Source organism: Myotis davidii, unplaced genomic scaffold, assembly GCF_000327345.1.
Source record: "Myotis davidii unplaced genomic scaffold, ASM32734v1 scaffold937, whole genome shotgun sequence".
Classification (NCBI taxonomy): Eukaryota; Metazoa; Chordata; class Mammalia; order Chiroptera; family Vespertilionidae; genus Myotis; species Myotis davidii.
Genome location: NW_006288252.1, coordinates 1,404,380 through 1,404,847, shown reverse-complemented (window position 1 = coordinate 1,404,847; position 468 = coordinate 1,404,380). Strand labels below are relative to the sequence as shown.

Genomic DNA, 468 nt, shown 5'->3' with positions numbered 1-468 from the left:
AGCCAGTCTGCCGGCTGTTGGAGAGCACGCTCCGGAGCAGCCACCTGCCCAGCAGGATCGGGGCCCTGCACGGCGCCCTCTACGTGCTGGAGTGCGACCTGCTGGACGACACGGCGAAGCAGCTCATCCCCGTCATCAGCGACTACCTCCTCTCCAACCTCCGCAGCAGCGCCCAGTGAGCGGGGCTGGAGGGCCGGCGGGGATGGGCATGTCACAGCAGAGCTGGGGCACCCGGGGCCCCTCTCCTGGGCTGTGGCGCCTGCTTGGCTGAGCGGCTGCCCCTGGTTACAGCTGCGTGAACCTGCACAGCCAGCAGCACGTGCTGGTGATGTGTGCCACCGCCTTCTACCTGATGGAGAACTACCCTCTGGACGTGGGGCCGGACTTCTCCGCATCCATCATACAGGTGACCGCCTGGCACCGCCCTGTGGGGTGGCACCGCCGGGAGCGACAGGAGCCCAAGGCAGG

General features: G+C 68.4%; 1 protein-coding gene across 1 annotated transcript in view; it reads left to right on the top strand.

Annotated features, from left to right (window-relative positions):
* Positions 1–468, top strand: part of HTT (huntingtin) — a 105,532-nt gene that overhangs the window by 89,129 nt on the left and 15,935 nt on the right. Inside the window, exons 63-64 of the mRNA XM_015561565.1 lie at positions 3–175; positions 292–406. Coding sequence (XP_015417051.1) covers positions 3–175; positions 292–406 — 288 coding nt within the window. The remainder of the gene's footprint in view (positions 1–2; positions 176–291; positions 407–468) is intronic.